We start from the raw sequence: 16,309 nt of genomic DNA, 5'->3' as shown, positions 1-16,309 counted from the left end.
GCCATGTTGCTACTACCTGCGCTCGCATGTAATCGAAGATGGGCGTCTATTTTTTTATTATTTTATTTTACAACAGCAACAAGTGAATATTGTCCAAAGAGTCAGAAAGTAAAAGAGGCCACAGAAAGATAGAACAGAAGCTTAGTTCACCTAGATAAACTTGTCTTAATAATGAGCCGCATAGGATGTCCCCCATTCTGCTGCACTGTTGGCCTCTCTATAAATATGAATAGTCCGATGGAAAGCGTATTCACCTAACAGACGGCGAGTTTTGTAGAGCAGTCACATTCTCTATTAGCATTCTCGAGCTCTTGGATCCTCTCGATCGCCGCAGCGGAGTCTTCCTTAAGATAATGCGTTCAGCTTCCAACACCTGTTTCACATAGGAAACTCCCTCTCATACTACTTTAATCTTGGTATTGTTGACATATTGATCGAAAATATGCCGACTCCTGGTCTCACTAATCTAGTCTGCTGATCTTTGATGACAAAGCTAGTGTCGCAGCAACCACCTTCCTAAGTACTACCGTCGAAGTTCATCTTAAGAAAATCAGGGTGTGGGGGCTCCAAGAACACAGCCGAACGCTACGTGAGTGGAAGAACACGTCTATTTATTTATTTTTTGCGTGCTGCACTTGGAACGTTGATGCGATCGCGGATGGCAGCGATCGGGATCAATTCCATTGTAGGGAGTTGTTTCACCCGGAAACCGGAGGAGCCAGTGGTGGATTCGTAATAATGATGAGAATGGGTGGTCAAATGGGAAACCGGCGCTTCCTGAAGCGGGACCCGCGGTCTTTGGCAAATCTTTGCTGCCGCGCGCGTTGCTATCCGTTTTTGTTCCGACGGCAATAACGGCATGTCTAATGATTACATTTTTTGTGTCCATTCTTCCAACCGGAATCATCTCCTCACCTAAACACCACCACCTTTTAAAACGCCCCCACCCTCCTCCTCTCCTTCTATTCTCTCTCTCTCTCTCTCTCTCTCTCTCTCTCTCTCTTTCCTGATGTCTGAAGAAGGAGGAGGGGGGCAAGGGAAGCTCCTGAGGCAGGGCCAGACCTGGGGCTTGTTTAACTCAGACAATTCGGGCGGCGACGACCGGAAGCCGGTCGTCAAGCCGCCGGAATCGAGCTCGAATAGTCCGTCTGGCCCTGCGTCGAACAGCCTGCCGGGACCTACGATATCTGCCGGGGGGAAGCGGGCCCGGGATGGGGCGTCCAAGAGCTCGTCCTCCAAGGGTGGGAGCCATGAGGGAAAAGGCCCCATCGAATCAGATCATGAGATGCACATATGGACTGAGAGGGAGAGGAGGAAGAAGATGAGGAACATGTTCACAGGTCTCCACGCCCTCCTCCCCCAGCTCCCTCCAAAGGTGCACCTCCTCCATCTACAGTAGATTGGTTCTTTTTTTTCAATCCTCTCTCTCTCTCTCTGTGTGTGTGCGTGCGTCTCTTTTTATCCTTCTTGAAAAGTTGTTGTTCCGGTTTGCTAAAAAAGAGCAGAAAAATGAAGCAGAGGACTTGAAAGAAGTGCAATGGTATTTCACAGACGGTGGTGCAAGTTAGAGCATGTGGCGGCGCATGCAAGGACAGCCGGCCGTCTTCCCCCGGCCGGGCTTCATCTCCATTTTCTTTTTTTTTTCTTCTCCTTTTTTTTTAGGAAAGAAATGGAAGTGGCAGCTTTTCCAAGTGCGAACTTTTGAACCTGAAGAGAGGGTTCTTCTGGGTAATGGAAGTGGCGTCATCTCCATCGCCATTAGATTGGGTTCTCTTTTTCTTTTTTCTCCAAATAGTTTTTTGTCTGCCCTTTTTTTTTGAATTAGCCCCTTTTAGTTTTTTTCTCTTTTTTTTTTTCGTGGCTAGATTTCAACACCTACTTTTATAGAAGGAAAGGAAATGGACTGCATTGAAGCAGTGACTTTAAACTGCTCTCTCCATCTTTCCCTTAGCGTTCCATGGAGATGAATGAGGTCATCTACGTACGGTAACTGGTATCTATTTGTTCTTGGGCTTCTCATTGGTTTTAATTAGTTGATATATGAGAACAGTCGATTTAACTCAGTGGATGGCAGCAGTTTCGGCAAATGAGCATAGGGTTCATGCACCCTCATGCAATCCAAATCATGAGGAGAGAGAGAGAGGACCGGGGTCTATGGTCCAGTCAAATTTGGCATTTAAAGCAATGTTAGGATTTTTTTTTTTTTTCGTAGTCATAAGTGCTTGGAACTTTAGAAGCTTCTTATCAAACTAACCAATATCGGCACCTTGCAATTCTCATACTACAAACATCGATCCATCACTGAAATTTTTCCGTTCTTCCGTAAATTGACGTCTTCGACAGGCCGACAAATCAACCATCGTCGACGAGGCGGTGAAGTACATCAAAAAGCTGCAGCAGAACGTCCAGACGCTTGAGAAGCAGAAGGAGGAACGGATCCGAGGTGTGACCTTGGAGGAACCTTCGTCGCAGATACAACGGATGGAGACAACGACAAGGGAGGCATTCATAGCAGACCAGGTCAAGAACTGGGCAGCGGCAAACTCCCCAACAGCTGTCTCGATACCTCGATGCCGCTCCAGCTTCCAGACTTGGACGTCGCCAAATGTGGTGCTGAATGTGACGGGACCAGATGCACACATCAGCATCTGCACTGCCAAGAAGCCGGGCATCCTCTCTTCCATCGTGTATGCGCTCGAGAAGCACAAGCTCGAAGTCGTGTCGGCCCAAATCTCCTCAAATATATTCAGGAGCATGATAATGATCCATGCCCATGTAAGTATATATATATATATATATATATATTAAGCACTTTCCGAAATATTTCTCTCTTTTTTTCTGGCTCCCTGTTGATTCGGATTGATGACAATTGGGTTTTGTCTTTTTTTCCCCTCCCACTTTTCCCTTCGAACTTTGTTTTGATTATAACTTCTTCTGCATTAATGATAAATGTGATGAAAATAGGAATTTAAAATGACATACGTGTGAATTTTATTAAGTTTTAATAGCTTGGTATTGTTTTTGTTTTTTTGAAGTAGAAAAAAGAAAAAGCAGACCATTAGAACTTGGTAAACTTTTAATGGTCTGGTATTGTGCGGATCTGAAAAGGATGAACAAAAAGGAGATGGTTCAGAAATCTCTTTTTTGGATGGTCTAGATTGAATTAGTTCAAAGAAAAAAAAGGTCTCAGATTCTCACTCAAATGCCTTGGGATTAATGAATAATTATATTTTCAGGGAAAATAAAAAGAAAATTGCATGCTGAGGAGAGCAGTGTACCTGGACAAAGATGACTTAAAAGGTTATAGAAATTTTGAAAAGATAAAGATTACTGAGATTAATTACATCACTTAGTGAAGAATAAAAAAAGTAATGATAAGTTTAAAAAAATTCATACTAGTGCCCTTGAATTTGTTTGGCTAATATAATTGCTCTAGATTCTAACTGGTTGCTATGATTGCTTTGCAACAATCTAACAGCATTGTAATCAGTACTTGCATGATCTGAATCCAACATATATTGCTAATATTAAATAATCAACAAGACCATACTGTTCTCACTGTGACTTAAATCCGCAGCCATTTATATTTAATAACTGGTATTAGGCATTTCTCATTGAATTTGATTGAATTAACTTTCGTACTACCACTATGGTGTATTGAACAGGCCAGCGGAATATCTGATCAATTCCCTGAGATGTTGATGATTGAAGACTTATACAAATATGCAGTTGGCGAGATGCTTCTCTGGCTTTCCCCGTGATCATATTGAAGGGCCCCATGCAAGCTTCTCTTTGAGGACAAGGCATGCCTTCAATGGTGTGCACCAAGGGAGAAAGGGCCTTCACCTATTATATAGGGCTGGCCCCCTTCTTTAGGTTGATTTAAGAATAGGGTATGTGCTTGTCCATACTGTTCAGAATTTGTTCAATGGCATGGGTACTGGTTCTGCAAACTGTGATTGAGGTGGTGAACTGAACTATTGTTGGTTGTTACATAAAACTTTCAGCTTTTCCTGTGGGACATCTCATTTTTCTCCTCAAATATGCGAGATGTATTGGTTACAATTATGGATGGAAAATAGCAGCTCATTTTCTTTGTCAGTGATCAATTAATTTCTGATTAATATCATGCTGCATTTCATCATGAAAAGATGTTATCGTCTTGGTCAGTTCATTCTCTGCTGTGTCCATAATGACTTGAAAAAACATCAATCAAGAGAGATGACATAGGGAGCTCTCTCACTTACTAAACAACAAAAGGTATATATCACACAACCTTTCATTTATTTTTCTTAACTCCTCAAAACTTCTCCATATATGGCTTTATATTTTTCAGTCTAATATTGGCTCCTTTCAGATCATTTGCTTGATTATATGATGTTGTATGAAATCATCAGAAGAATATCAGCTTCTTCTGGTCTCAAAAATTTTTAGTTTTAAACAAAACATGCATGCATGGGCTAACTCTAGGTTTGAATTCCCAAAAAGGGGTGACTAGTGGAGTCGTTTTACTGAGTGAGTTTGTTCCTTTATGACAAGAGCTTACTTAGCGAGGAAACATATAAAACCTTCTGGTACATTTAAATATTATGTTTTCTGCAAGCATTATGTTTACTGCAAGAAGAGTTATAATGTTAAATTGCCACTTTAAATTTCCATCAAATTGGCTGACACTTGACATAAAATCTTATATTGACAACTCAAGGGATTGAACAAACAATCATATTTCATTTAAAAAGATATATTTTTTTAGGAAATAGAAAGAAAGAAATAAGAAAACAGATGTACATACTGCAAGTTTTGAAGATGTACTCTATGGCCAATACTATCTAAGAGAGTATCATATTTTTCCAAGTAGTAAAAGGAATTTCCACCCGAAAGCGATCAATACCAGCAAGTGATCACTCTCCCGCAGTTGATGAGAAAACCTGCTCATCTCTTGGCAGCCGAAAACTGTTACACTAATCACTTGCATGATGATCGATCACAGCCCAAGGGTGGACATGTGCCAACACCGCGCCATTACATGTGGCTGCGGTCAGATCAAGTGCAAACAGTCAAGCACTCTGCTCCAGCATATTGAGTGGATCCTAGGCCTAGTGAGGATATTTCTGTCATCGAGTTCTAAATTCGGCCGATCTGAAAATAAAATGCCCTTTAATTAGTTGTTATGGATTTCTGAAAAATCTAATTAATGGCGATGGTCATGGTAGCTAGTCATGGGCGTATTGGGCTAGGTCAACTCAACCAAATATGTTAGGCTGGTCTGATTGAGTAATTATTACATTGTAGGAGCTTGGACTCACAAAATTTGAGTTAAAATCTTTGAAAATACTGCTCAAGATTCGAATATACAATCTTTAAACATACTTCTCAATATTCAAATATACAGCCTTGTTTCAAGCAAAAATGCTATCAACTTGTCAAGTTCTAACAAGAGACCAGGTTCAAAACTCACAGTCACTAAGTTTTAGGGGCCAGAGGTATTTCAGGTAGGGTTACTTGCTATAGTATACTCCATTACCAACAGGTCTCTTCTTCCAAAAAAACAAAAGGTGCAACTACTAACTAGTCTACTGTATAAAGGTTAAGGTACTTAGAGAAGAGCTACCACTCATTATGTTGTCCATGCGTACAAGACTCTTTTACCTCAGAAACGAGGTAGGTTTTGGAGGTGGGTGGCAACTAGATAGTACATTTTCTGTTTATATGTATGTTATAATTAATTCTTTTATATTTTGTGCAATGAGTAAAGAAATTTACATCATAGAAAACTCTTTGAATAATCAGAAAAAGGGGGAAAAAATCTTTATTTAGATACTGTATAACTAATTATATCTACGGACCGTGTTTCCCTAGAATGTATTGAACTAAATGTTACAAGCAGCAACTCTTTTGTCTACTTACATGCTGCTTGAAAGATCATTGTTACATGAAGTTCCTTAGTTTAATTTTTTCTGAAGTTATTTGAGAAGTTGATTCAATTAATTCTATATCATTAATTCCCATATATGCTTTGTAGTTCTTTGTAATGTAACTTAATTACCCCTCAAAGAGCCAAATATGTCATTTAGAGTCAGGATGAGAAAGTTGGAATTTTCTTTGCAAAGGGGAAGAAAAAAAGAATAGAGGGTAAAAACTGTATATCACCAAAATTTTGGAAGATATTCACATGATAAATCGATAATGAGAAAAATGACGGATAAATACTTTTTAAAAATGTTATTAATACCAAAATTATGAACGGTTTCTTGTCAAATCGTATGAAATTAAGAAAAGAATATTTTCTAAATACCGAAATAGATCGAAGTGTTCTCACTATCAATCAACATGAAATTAAGATAATTTTAATGGAAATTAGAGTAAATTTTTGATTTTTCAATCAAATGAGGGTATTTTTTCTTGGACTTATTACTCATGCAGATATTTTTAAAAGGGAAAACACATTTCTGAAGTTTACATCAAACACTCAAATGGTTGTTTGATCTACTCATCCTTCTAGTGATGGCCTACCTCATGTCCTAGCTCTTCCATGCTCAGGTGGTGAACCATATGCAATATTTCTTCAGATGAAAACATCCCGTTCCTTCATGAGGTAAACCTTAATTTCCATCAGATCCTGACCCAATTAGCTGAAAGAAAATGAAAGTAATCAGCAGCTTTAAAGAAAAAAAGAAAGCGCCAAATCTAACTGGCATTACATTGCTAATATTAGAGAGTGGCAAACCGATGCTTTCCACCTCTGCGGCCACCACCTACTGATTCCCAAAGGGGTCATCCTTGATGGTGTTGGCAGAATCATTGCAGTGCTTGAACAAATCCACTCAATACCTCATTGTCGAACCCGAGTTGCAGGCACATCCCATGAAGAATGCCATCAGGGTTATCGGCAAACAAGTTGCAATCCACGTTGAGACCCTTGTCTGCTTGTTGATCGAAAAGATATCATGTTTATCATTGGTAATGATTTATCTTTTTCTAACAAAAAATGATAACAATCTTGAGTATCTCTACAACTTGGCATACAACAACATGGGCTAGAATTGCTTTTATCTTCATCCTCAGACCCAGAAGATGCCGTACGTACCGGCTCAAATCGAGTTGTACGAGGCGTACTGTACTATACCAGTTCGGTACTGATATCCAGTATGGATGGCGTACCGATATTCGGTATGTCAAAAAAAATTCATACTATACTGTAACGACATTGTGCTAGTGTGGTATCGGTATAAAATTCGGTGGAGAGCGAACCTTGCCCAGACCCCTATATTTTGTGCCCCAAAATAACACCAACTTACTCTGTGAAATGATCGCATTTGAGACCTTTCCTGCCCTTCATATCTACCCTATCCTCCATGGATTTAGCTGACAGCCAACTTGCTGCAAAACAGCAGTACGTCGAAATTGGTGCCGGTTTGCATTGGTGTAGCAATAACATGCTACCAGGGGATTTCATAATCTTAGCTCCCAACATCATTACATCCAGGAAGGTTCATAATTCTATGGTCTGTTGGAGATGATCATCGGCCAAGCTCAACTTCCCAGCTGCCAATTTTTTGCCGAATGATACACAAAGTCATGACATCATAGTAACCGACCACCAGACACTATATCAAACAGACTTATCCTGTTATCCATACGATTTAGATTCATGGTTGTTCTAACATTAACATTGTAAGGGCCATTCTAATGGTCTCAAACCTCCTTCCTTATTCCATATATGTAATAATTTAAAAAAATTAGGATAACAATCAATTATAATAATATGTCATTTAACGTCATAATGGTCTATCATTGCATAAGATAATCTCCGTTATTATAACAGTGCAATTTTTCTAAAAAAAAAATTGTTCAAATTTTTCTGCAAAAAAAAAAAGAGATGGATGCGTGAGGAAAATAATATTTTTAATTTTCATCGAGTGAATAGTGAACTGATCCATTATTTTTCCATATCCATCATTATTTTCTGTTATAACTATCATTATAATAGTGAATGTTTTAATATTAAAAATTGAATATTCGAGGCAAATAACTGGCATTACAATTGTAATATCAGACAATGATGATTTTGGTGTCACAAAAGCACAGTCCTTACCGAAAACCTTAGACTTCTTTGGAAAATGACAAAAAATAATGCGTGTTAATGGCTAAAAGCAAGCAGCTCCTCAGTATCCCTTCAGATGCCTTACCATCAAATCAAATCATACTAGAATTTTTACTGAAACTATATTAATCGTAAAGTGATGTTAATTTAGGTTTATAAATCACCTAATTCAAACGATACCTTAATGTGTCAGCCAAGCAAGGAGTTGGGCATATTACCGGAAAAATAACGTTCGTAGCTGCAGATTTGTGATGATGTGGATGTTATGGCTTCTTCTCTAAGGCCACATAAATTAGATGTGGGATGCCATCTTCTAAGCCCGGCCTGTTGTTCCCCATATAATCTTGCAAAGGTTAAGTAATAAAGTGTGTGTGCGTGTGTGTGTATCTTCCTCCCTCCCTTTATAGGAGATGAGGATAAAAAAAACTGATGGAAAATTGGAAATTAGAAGAGATTAATATAAGTGCCATAGTACCATAATTATGCTTGGATGATTTGCTCGTTCAATCTTTGAGAAATCAGCAACCTTGTCATTTATGTGATCTAGAATCTAAATATTTAGCAGCAACTGCAAAATTCTTGGACTCAGCTCCTCATATTCGTTCTAGATATTGAGAGTTACGTTTAGAATGGAATTTTCACTAATCATCACCCAATAATTTGCATACTACAATACGTTCGAGTACCATGCACCTTCTTAGTATATAAAACTAGATGCACATTTTTTTATATATGAAAACATGAGCTTATGAAAATGTACCAATCTTCTATGAATTCCATTTCATGCATCCCTATCTAAATACGTGGCATATGTTCCTTTGTGGCATTAGTTTACGTGGATGGAGCATGAGTTTGCTTGCTTCTTGACTCATTTCAGTCAATATAATGCCTCCACATACATGTATCACTGCGGGATATATACGAAAGAAGAGCCCGCTGAAACAAGGTCACGCGTGGTCTAGCCAGTCGTAGTACTTGCAATCTAAAATATACATTGCATCATCGATCTACTCTACTTGTGCAACATGTTATAACTTGGCATGTATTTTGCTGCTGCATTAGTTCACTTAGGTGGGGCATGAGAGATTCAGTAGGTCCAACCATTCTGGAACAAAAATAACTTGACATTACATTATTAACCAACCATTTTCAAACCTAATTAATGCAGCAAACCTGAGCTCTAATATCCTCTTTTTTTTTGTTATTTCTGAAGTTGAAAGTTGAAGCCCAAACCGCCACTTTAGACTAATGCACCCATTCCAATGCACAAAACTGCACGAAGAGAGACGCCAAGACAGCAGCTTTCCAAATGACAGGCCAAGGGATTCCATAACTCCCCCTCCCTACAAGACCCCTCGCGAATGGCCAGAAGCTGAGCACCACCCAAACACTGCAAACAAACTCTCCAAGCCCCGGTCCAACGACCGGCCGGCGAAGCCGTAGCAGGCCGACGGCGAGCGCCGCCAGGTTCGCGAGCAGCACTGCAGTGCCAGAGACAAACAATGGCGAGTTGTCGAAGGTAAACCTCCCGGGGTCTTTGTCCGTATCATTGGTATCGGATTGTTGGTCCTTTCGGGTGACTTCGAATACTGTCTCGGAGAGGCCAAGGGTCTTGAGGAGGACGGCAAGCAAACCTAAGAGCCATGCAGTCATTGCGAAGATCCTATTCATCCTCTGGTTGTTCCAATAAGCGCGGACTGAGAGTCCGCATTGGACGTACTCCATTAACGAGTGCATGTTGCAGATGAGGAAGAGAGCCAAAGGAATCACGAAAACAGGTTCTGAGGCCTGCATGAATAATTAAAACAATGTGATGGGCATGCACACTTGTCGGAAAATAATGCATTCCACTTGATAAGGGCTTGCTCAACTGGTATGTATACCTCGTTCGACTCTATCCAATTGAAACTCTATACCAATAAATTAGAACATAATGCAGTTCTAACTACAATGCACTATATATATATAGTTGGTACATCTTAATCTAGCAGCTGAGATGTTTGCTTACTAAAATATATTTTAACCATGAGATCGAGATCTGACAATGAAGAATGGCTTGCTGAATATAACAGAGCTGTTTGTGAATAGCCTAAGATGGACTTGAAATCAATTGAGGTAACCTTAACCTTGCTTGTACTGTTTAAAGGGTATGACCATATTTTAGGATTTCCACCTCGCTAGAGAGTCTTGGGCCAAGTCTCATTGAAGTGTCATTCAATCTAATGCCACAAGTATTAATGAAGGAAAAGCTTACCTTGGGCATGAAGGAGGTATTGGTAATGAGACAGTAAGCAGGGAGCAAAGCATAGCAGAGCTCTCCGATGGAGCGTAAGGCCCAAACAGTTATAAGCAAATAGGCCAAGTTCATCCGAAACTCGAGCCGCTTGGCGAAGGTGGCAAGTATGGGGCTCCTCCTAGACAATAAGATCTCAAGAAGGCCTGTGGACCACCTCTTGTATTGAGTCAAGCTCGCCGGACCTCCGGTCGGGGCACTTCCGAGGAATGCAGGTGGATCTAGTATCAGGTACACTGATTTCCAACCCATCGAATGAATTCTAAGCCCGGTAAGGACGTCTTCTGTCATCGAGCCATAGGCCCATCCAATCTGAAAAAAAAGAAATGCCTTCGAATTAGTTGCCGATCGCTGCTGATGATTGAATTGGTGGTTATGGTGTTGAGATCCTGTCAAGTTGTGGCTCACATTGACAAATGGTATCAATATGGTCTAAGTGGGAGAATGTTGGATCCCATTTAGTTAAAACTCACAGACAAGTCTCTTGAATTTTGAAAATTCTGATTATCTTGAGAGCATTAAGGATATTTCGCAATGGTGAAGAGTCACCTTGATGGGGGGTGACTCTTCACTGGTGTAGCCACCCATGGTGGTTGGTCTCTGGAGAAAGTTTATAAATAGCCTGTGGGGACCCCTTCTCAAAACACACGCATATAGAACTCCCTCTTGCGGATTCTCTTCTTGCACGAATCTTGAAGTACAGCAAGCTATTATGGACTCTGTGACTCAAGGTATGATCTATAATTTTTATTTTTTAAGGTATAATCCATCACATGGTGGTATTAGTCTAGGTCATGCCAGTTTCCCGATCTAAAGCAAGTTGGCCAATAGTTATATATTATGTTGGAAGACCTTTCACTCCTAAAGATTGGCTCAATCTGAACGTAGTGGAGTTGGGTCAAGCTATTGCCATACAAAGGGAGATTGGGCTTGCAAAGCTTAGACAAATCTCAGGCCATTGGAAAAGTAGACATGAAAGTGGATGTCAAAGATTTCAGGCCAGGTCTAGCCCAATAATATACCTAATACTTCATCATGTAGGCAGCTAGCTCTTAGAAAGTTGGGCGCATTACATTGTTTTGAAGAAAATTAACCTTTATTCAGGTAAGTTTATTTAAATATAATCACTGACCTTGTTTCCCCAACATGTATTGAACTCGTAGGTACAGGAGGCAACTCTTTTAGCAGCTTCTACGCTGCTTGAAAGATCGTCGACGCATGAACTTTCTCTAATTTTTCCTGAAGTTATTTGAGAAGCTGACTCTATTAATTCTCTGGAATCCCCATAAATCCTTTGTAGTTCTTTGTAAGATAACTCATCTGTCGCAGAAGCAAACATGCCATTTAGCACCAAATAGAGAAAACTGGAATTTTTCCTCCATATTGAAGACTGAACTGAAGATATATTTAAAGATGGAGATGAAGAATCCTAAAATTTAGATGGAACCATCGAATAATCAATTGATTTGGTCATCATTTTAGAAATGATCTACCATGTTTGCTAACTCCAGCAGGCCTAGGTGGAGAACATATAATTTTTCTTCGGTGAAAGCATCCAGTCCCTCCATAAAATGGACCTTGAAGTCCTCCAATTCCTCCCCCAATAAGCTGAAACCAAACGAAGGTAATCATCGATTCATCCTCTTCAGAGAAAAAAAAAAGTTAATCGAAATCTAATTGGCATCGTATAACGAAACGAAGAGCGGAAATCCAATACCTACCTCTTGCAAGACCACTAATTGATTCCCAAAGGGATCATCCTTGAGAGCCCCATAGAACTGCTGTGGTGCTTGAACAAATCCACTTGACACCTCGTTGTCAAACCCGAGTAGCAGGCACATGCCATGAAGAATGACCTCAGGATTATTAGCAAACATGTCACAGTCCACATTGAGCATGAATGGAGCATTTGTCATCACTCCTGAGACCCTTGCCTGCACATAGACTAGAACTTAACCTTGTCCTTTGTGTAACTAAAAAAAAAAAAAAATCATGCAAAGTGCATCCTGACCCCAGAAATTATGTCAAACTCTGTTCACTCACATGTGTAAGCCCGCGTATGTGGAATATGATTGGCTAGCTAATATACAAACTCTGTACACATTACTAAATTTATAATAAAAAAAGGTGGAAATCCTCCTGTTTCATTAAAAAAAAAAAAGAAACCAAATCTTCTTAATTTGTCTTTCATATTGTCTTAACTTCATTTGCAACTTCACAACATCTATCCTATTTTAATTAGAGAAAAGATGAGAATGGACGCTACCAGTAGCTACTAATATTAGCTCAGCTGGTTGGCACCTTTCTTTACAAATGAAAGGTTTCCATATTTTCAAAAGAAGAAAATGAAAAAAAATTGATGATGATGATGATGATGAAAAGGTTTTAGCATCCGCCAAGAGCTTATTCGTAGCCTTTCATTTTTGGGATAAGAATGGAATAGTGGACTCAGATCGGTTACATTAGATCATGGACAGAAAAGACAAGAAAAAAATATATTTTTGGATAGGAACGAAAAATATATATGTGTGTGTCCTGCTACTTTGTATCCTTTCAATGTTATCATCATATCACCATCATACAGTGATGGAGTTGATGACTATAATCTTACTTAAGTTCCAAGTAAAATATATGAACTATAGATTTATGACGGCGGTTCTATATATATAATTACAATTGTCCTAATCCAAATTAGATTTTACTTTTGAAGTTTCCGGCAAGAAAGGAGTTGTGCACGTTACCAGAACGTTCATAGCTCCAGCTTTGTAATGATGTGGATGTTTTGGCCTCTTCTCTCTAGCCACATATACTAGATGGGGGATGCCACCTTCTAAGCCCTCCTTGTTCTCCCATATAACCTTGCAATATGAATAAATAAATAAATAGACAAAATAAACATGTGAAAATTGAGACTCTTGGTAAGAAAAACAGTAAAAAGAGAGAATTTGTAAGAAAAAATATGATCAAAATTATAAGGTTAATTAAATTAGGCATATTACCTTAATTAGGCTTGGATGGTTTCCTCGTTCAATATTTGAGAAATCAGCAAGCTCATCATTCATGTGATGCGAAATGTAATCTTTAGCAGCATCATCAATTTTTCGACTTAACTCCTCATACTTATTCTACACAGCAAGACTTAAACTTAGAATGGCTTTCACTAATCATCACCCGGTAATCATATAGCATAATTTGTGGCGTTAAGTGTTAGATCAGCTAATTGGCACCTCTTCCTTACGGGTAGGTTCAAAATTCGTGTAAAATATCCAACTCCCAATATGCTATATTAAAAGCTAGCATATACTGTTTATATATGAAATCATGATATGGTTATTTACCTTCATGTATCTCCAAGTGTCCGTGAATTCTTGTGAGAGAGTTTGTGAAGCTTGCGGCTCAGAAGAGAAGTACACAAAGGGAGCTCTCACTCTAACGTTGTACTTCTTGCAGAAAGGAACCCATAGCTTCGCAAATTTTGAAGCTTCCACGAGAGAATAGAAGGTGATGGGCGAGCCTCCATCGTCCGAAACATAGCAAGCGAGCTTGTGAGCTGGGTATTCCACAGCCAGCAAAGAGAGCACGGTGTTCGCCGTGATGATCGGAGGCTCGAGCTTGGGGTCCGCCGTGGTGACGAACATGTCCACAGCTGGGAGATCATCGGATCTACGCAAACAGGCACAGAAAAAGAAGAAAAAAAAAACTTAAAAACCTAACTTGTGAATCATGAACGTTAAGACCGTCATCCAGCATTTTTATCGACTTGAAGTAAGAACACATACCTCTTCAGGAGGCGTTCGGGGTAGGTTTTGTACTTGACCGGGTTCCATTTGGCATTCATGAAGAGGACCCAGATGAAGGTGAACCAAGACTCGCAGAGGAAGGCGATGAGCCAAATGGAGCCATGGCTATGGAGTGAGGTGAGGCGATAGAGGAGGAGGGAGAGGAGGAGGGCGAGGATGAGAAGGCTTGAGACTCTTTGGAAAGTGTTCTTTAGGGAGATTCTCTCTTGGAGAGGGAGGTTGTGGTGGGTCGCCATGAAGAGAGGATAGGATAAGCAATGAGGCTCTTCTGTTTTGCTGTCTTAATTTATAGATGGTCCGAAGGTGCCGATTCCTACCTAAGATTCTTACCCTATCATAGCCACAAATTCAAAATGCCAAACTGTAGAATTCACATGCAGCACCATCACTCACGGTAATCTAGAAATGACTAATATATATTAGTTAAAATTGCGTAAAAAATGGGACAAAATAATCTTTCCAGAAAAACCTACAACAAAAATTAATCTTAGTCAACAGCAAAAAAAAAAAAAAAAATGTTGCCCGTTAGGTGTAAGACCATTGTCTAAAGGTTTTTGTAACAATGTAGAACCTCACCCAAAATGGCTAGCCAGAAGTTACTATTTGGGTTCCTTGATCTTGTATAAATACTCAAGATCTACCCAGCGAATAACCGATGTGAGAATAAACACACGCCCGCACGGGTCCTCACATACTCCCTCCGTTCAAGCCCTGACGTTCTCATCAGGCTAAGGGTTCAAATCTATTCAAATCTAATCACAAACACCACGATCAGTCCGTGGTCAACCCCAATGGATCCGTGCTGCAGTGTCCCCTAGTCCACATAAGTTATAGGCCGGGTCCGCTCTGATACCATTTGTAACAACCCAGGACCTCATCCAAAATGGCTAGCCGGAAGGTATTATTTGGATTTCTTGATCCTGTATGAGTACCCAAGATCTACCCAACGAATAACCGATGTGGGACTGAACACACGCCCGCACGGATCCTCACATACTCCCTCTGTTCAAGCCCTGATGCCCTTGTAAGGCTAAGGGTTCATATCTATTCAAATCTAATCACAAACACCACGATTGACCCGTGGTCAGCCTCAATAGATCCGTGCTGCAGTATCCCCTAGTCCACATAGGTTATGGGCCAGGTCCGCTCTGATACCATTTTAAACAATAGTTCGTAACTATTGCATATTTTATTTTTATATTTATGGTATGTATTTCACAAATATAATTGTTGTATATCCCATTTTAATGTTTCGTTCAACAACCTGCATTTCCCAAATATTATTAAATCATAATAATACATAACGATTGAAATTATAGTTACAAAATCCATTTATCACAATAAAATTTTAACGGTACACATACACAAAATGCAATACACAACTTCATATACCATCTACATTCAACAATCAAAGTTCAAAAAATATATAAGAAACAATGTTCAATAGTTATTGTGTCTTCTTCAATGATCCTCATCTCTCTCAATGATCCTCTCCATGTTGTGAGGAATGATCCTCTCCCTCCATAGCATTGTCTCCCCTTGAAGCATATCTCTATCATGAATAAAAATTAAACCATATAAGAAACAACATTCAACAATAAAATCATAAAAATATAGATTTATTATATGTAATAAAAATATTTTTTTTGTAAATAACAAAAATATTTTTCGTTACATAGATAAACCATTACAATTACAATAAAGACTAATAGGTGGCCATTTTATATCAGCAAAGATATAAAAATATTTGATATAAAAAAATATTATCCCGAAACTAACTCCAAAAAGTTATAACCCCAAGATGTATAAGACATCTGCATGTGTTTCTGATTTATTTTTTTTAATTTTCTGAGTATCAATTCTTAGCCCTATGCAGGCTGACCCACTCTATTGGCGTTATATGGTGAGGTCTTCTTATTTGGACCACCAACTTGCTCACCTAAGTGATCACTCACATGGTCGATAGACTATAATCTTAAATTATTGGCACATGAAGTCATGGGCGTTTGACCATATTCTTGGCCTCCAAGAAGTTCCACCATTGGCGCCATATATCCATCTTCTTGTGCCTCACAAATGGAACTTGGGTGAAATTAATGCATGATCCCTGGT

The 16,309-nt window shown here is 39.3% G+C and overlaps 2 protein-coding genes across 2 annotated transcripts; one reads left to right on the top strand and one right to left on the bottom strand.

Annotated features, from left to right (window-relative positions):
• Positions 1 to 990: 990 nt before the first annotated feature.
• Positions 991 to 4,021, top strand: LOC103701387 (transcription factor bHLH95). Its single transcript, XM_026802256.2, has 3 exons — positions 991 to 1,375; positions 2,344 to 2,775; positions 3,666 to 4,021. The coding sequence occupies exons 1-3, from the start codon at positions 1,010 to 1,012 to the stop codon at positions 3,759 to 3,761; spliced, it is 894 nt and encodes a 297-aa protein (XP_026658057.2). The 5' UTR covers positions 991 to 1,009; the 3' UTR covers positions 3,762 to 4,021.
• A 5,055-nt stretch (positions 4,022 to 9,076) lies between these two features.
• LOC103701246 (cellulose synthase-like protein H1) lies at positions 9,077 to 14,467 on the bottom strand. The gene is made up of 9 exons (XM_008783242.4): positions 14,177 to 14,467; positions 13,736 to 14,060; positions 13,397 to 13,522; positions 13,139 to 13,255; positions 12,119 to 12,331; positions 11,891 to 12,005; positions 11,530 to 11,717; positions 10,359 to 10,709; positions 9,077 to 9,892 (listed from the first exon to the last, which is right to left on the bottom strand). The coding sequence occupies exons 1-9, from the start codon at positions 14,431 to 14,433 to the stop codon at positions 9,350 to 9,352; spliced, it is 2,235 nt and encodes a 744-aa protein (XP_008781464.2). The 5' UTR covers positions 14,434 to 14,467; the 3' UTR covers positions 9,077 to 9,349.
• Positions 14,468 to 16,309: the final 1,842 nt, after the last annotated feature.

The sequence above is a fragment of the Phoenix dactylifera genome, chromosome 14 (genome assembly GCF_009389715.1).
Source record: "Phoenix dactylifera cultivar Barhee BC4 chromosome 14, palm_55x_up_171113_PBpolish2nd_filt_p, whole genome shotgun sequence".
Lineage (NCBI taxonomy): Eukaryota > Viridiplantae > Streptophyta > Magnoliopsida > Arecales > Arecaceae > Phoenix > Phoenix dactylifera.
The sequence above is the reverse complement of the archived record's forward strand: the minus strand, read 5'-3'. Positions and strand labels throughout refer to the sequence as shown.